This window comes from Citrus sinensis, chromosome 3 (assembly GCF_022201045.2).
Source record: "Citrus sinensis cultivar Valencia sweet orange chromosome 3, DVS_A1.0, whole genome shotgun sequence".
Lineage (NCBI taxonomy): Eukaryota > Viridiplantae > Streptophyta > Magnoliopsida > Sapindales > Rutaceae > Citrus > Citrus sinensis.
Window position 1 is genome coordinate 7,464,576 of NC_068558.1, and position 3,348 is coordinate 7,467,923.

Below are 3,348 nucleotides of genomic sequence, written 5' to 3' on the forward strand. Positions count from 1 at the left end.
TCCCAATCTAGTCTTTAGGAGTTTCTTTACCACTTTGTTGGCTGCTTCCACTTGTCCGTTTGCCTGGGGGTGTGCGGGGGTGCAGAATTTCAGGTCCACCCCTAAGTTCCAGCAAAACTCTCTGAAGTTGTTGTTGTCAAATTGCCTCCCATTATCGGTGATGATGGTATACGGGATTCCGTATCTACAGATGATGTTCTTCCAGATAAAATTCGTTGTCATTCTCTCCGTGATTTGGCTAAGAACCCCCATTTCTATCCACTTGGTGAAGTAGTCTATTGCTACGATTGCATGGGTTGCCGCTCCTCGGCCTTTCGGCAATCGGACTAATCAGGTCGATTCCCCACTGAGCAAAAGGCCATGGGATGTCATAGTGGTCAGCTTTTCTGGGGGTTGTGCGGGAACCTCTGAGAAGCTTTGGCAGGTTTTGCAATTTTTTGCCATTTTTTTCGCATCCTGGTGCATGGTTGGCCAGAAGTACCCTTGCCGGAGTGCCTTGAAGGCTAAGGTTCTTGCTCCCGAATGATTGCCGCAAATTCCTTCATGAATCTCCCTTAGTACATAATCTGCCTCCTCATCATCCACACATCGCAAGAGGGGCAAAGTGAATCCTCGGCGGTAGAGTACCTCATCGAGTAGAGTATACCTCGCTGCTCGGCATTTCAGCTTTCTTGCTTGCCTTTTGTCCTCTGGTAAAACGCCATCGCGGATATATGCAAGAATTGGGTCCATCCAGGACTCTTTAGTGCTTATTCTCATCACCTCTACCTCCTCCCCTATACTTGGCGAGGTCCTTACCTCCAGTGGAACCGATTTAGGTAATTTCGGATTTGCAATTGCAGCCATCCTAGCCAACATGTCCACTCGGTAATTTTCATTTCGAGATATCTGCTTTACCTCCACCTCCTGAAAAAGCCCAACCATCTGCTTCGCCTTCTTCAAATAAAGTCCCAACTTCTCTTCCCTTACTTGGAATTGGTTGTTGAGCTGGTTACATATTAGCTGGGAATCGGCTCGGATTTCAACCCTTTCTGCTCGTAATGCATGTGCCAAACCGAGTCCAGAAATGAAGGCCTCATATTCAGCTTGGTTATTCGTAAGCTGAAACTCGAACTTTACTACATAAGACACCTCGACACCTTCTGGGCTTCGTATTATAACTCCTGCTCCGGATCCCTGTTCACTACGTGACCCATCAACCATCACCAGCCATACCCTCTTTGGATCCTCATGTCCTGCTGGTTGCTCTTCTTGGACCTCTTCCCCTGGTCCAGCACGATCAACCATAAAATCAGCCAGGGCTTGGGCCTTGATTGCTCCTCGGAGCCTGTATGATAAGTCGAATTCGCTCAGCTCCACGGACCATTTTACTAACCGACCAGACGCATCTGGTTTTTGAAGCACCTGCCGAATGGGTTGGTCAGTCATCACAATGATCTGGTGGGCTTGGAAATATGGTCGGAGTTTGCGTGCTGCGGTTATCAGAGCCACCGCCCACTTCTCCATTAATGGATATCTGGTTTCTGTGTCTACCAGGGCCTTACTTGTGTAGTATACCGGGTGTTGCTTCCATTCTTCTTCCCTGACTAAGACCGAGCTGGTAGCCTACTTAGAGATTGCTAAGTATAAAAGCAGCTGGTCACCCTCTCTCGGAGTTGATAGTAACGGGGCGCGGGCTAGGTATTCCTTCAGCTGTCCAAATGCCTCATCACATTCCAATGTCCATTCCATCTTCCTCCCTTTCTTTATGATTTGGAAGAAAGGGTGGCACTTATCAGTGGCTCGAGAAATGAATCGGTTCAATGCTGCCAATTTCCCCGTAAGGCTCTGCACCTCCTTAATTGTTCGTGGGGACCTCATCTCTATTACCGCCCGTATCTTTTCCGGGTTGGCCTCAATCCCTCGATGGCTCACCAGGTATCCCAAAAATTTACCCGAGCTGACCCCAAATGCACATTTCTCCGGGTTCAGCTTCATTTCATACCTCCTCAGCAATTCGAAGGTCTCTTCCAAGTGCTTCACATGATCTGTCGGTTCTCTTGACTTGGTGATCATATCGTCCACGTATACTTCCATAGTGTGGCCGATCAATGGCTTGAAGACCTTGTTCACTAGCCTTTGATAGGTAGCTCCTGCATTCTTTAGGCCAAAGGGCATCACCCTGTAACAGAACAAACCCATGTTAGTTATAAATGTGGTGCTTTCTTCATCCTGCTCGTCCATGGGTATCTGGTTATATCCGGAAAAAGCATCCATGAAACTGAGCAGACTATGACCCGCGGTTGAGTCTACCAACTGATCTATATTTGGTAGGGGAAAGCTATCCTTTGGGCATGCCTTATTGAGGTCCGTGAAATCTACACACATTCTTCACTTCCCATTGGCCTTCTTTACCAGTACTACATTGGAAATCCATTCCGGGTACTTAGCTTCCCTTATAAATCCTGTTTTTAGCAGCTTTTCCACCTCCGCATTAATGGCCTCGTACCTTTCCTGGTTGAAGCACCTCCTTTTTTGCCTCACCGGCCTTGCCCCTTTCTTGACTGCCAGCTTGTGACAAGCTACCCCTCGATCAATACCTGGCATATCCTCATGAGACCACGCAAATATGTCCGCATGGGACTGTAGACACTTCACCAGCTCGCATTTTATTTCTTCACCCAATTCCGATCCGACTCTGACCACTCTGCTCGAGTCACTCCTGCTCACAACAACCCCCTCCAGGTTCTCAACAGGTTCCTGGCGACCATTTTTTGAATCCCCTCGGTTATCTAGAGAAGTAACCTGCAGTGTTTCCTTGGCCGCTGTAGCATAGCAGCTTCTGGCCATTCTCTGGTCGCCCTTTACTACACCCACGACTCCACTTATTCTGTATTTCAGCGCCAGATAATGCGTGGACATCACACATTGGCTTATCCTCATGAATGGTCTCCCCAATATCATCTGGTAAGGACTTCTTTCCTCTACCACTACAAAGTCCAGCATCATCGTTCTTTCAAATGGCTTTGTCCCCACAGTAATCGGGAGTTCAATGATCCCCATAGGAGTTAGCCGTCCCCCTTCAAATCCCTTCAAGGACGTATTTGTCCGTTCCAGTTTCAAGTCTGCAATCCCCATATCATCTAGAGCCGACTTAAACAGGATGTCAACCGAGCTGCCTGTGTCTACTAATATTCGTCGCAATTCTGTACCGGCCACCATTGCCTTAATCACCAATGCATCTTCATGAGGATATAAGATACCCTCTTCATCGTCATCTGTCGACATAATGGGAACTTGTTGCACTTTTGCCTTCTTGGTTGCTGGCAAATTGAAAAGCACTTCTTTGCTAGTCATGGCGTACCTCCC

At 47.8% G+C, this 3,348-nt stretch overlaps 1 protein-coding gene across 1 annotated transcript; it reads right to left on the minus strand.

The window, feature by feature from the left end:
- Positions 1-330: 330 nt before the first annotated feature.
- On the minus strand, positions 331-1,506 carry LOC127901426 (uncharacterized). Its single transcript, XM_052438729.1, has one exon. The coding sequence runs from the start codon at positions 1,504-1,506 to the stop codon at positions 331-333; it is 1,176 nt and encodes a 391-aa protein (XP_052294689.1).
- Between the last annotated feature and the right edge of the window lie 1,842 nt (positions 1,507-3,348).

Bases quoted from the DNA above. Each gene is read 5' to 3' on its own strand.
- LOC127901426 (XM_052438729.1), bottom strand. From the start codon at position 1,506: ATGGAGAAGTGGGCGGTGGCTCTGATAACCGCAGCACGCAAACTCCGA.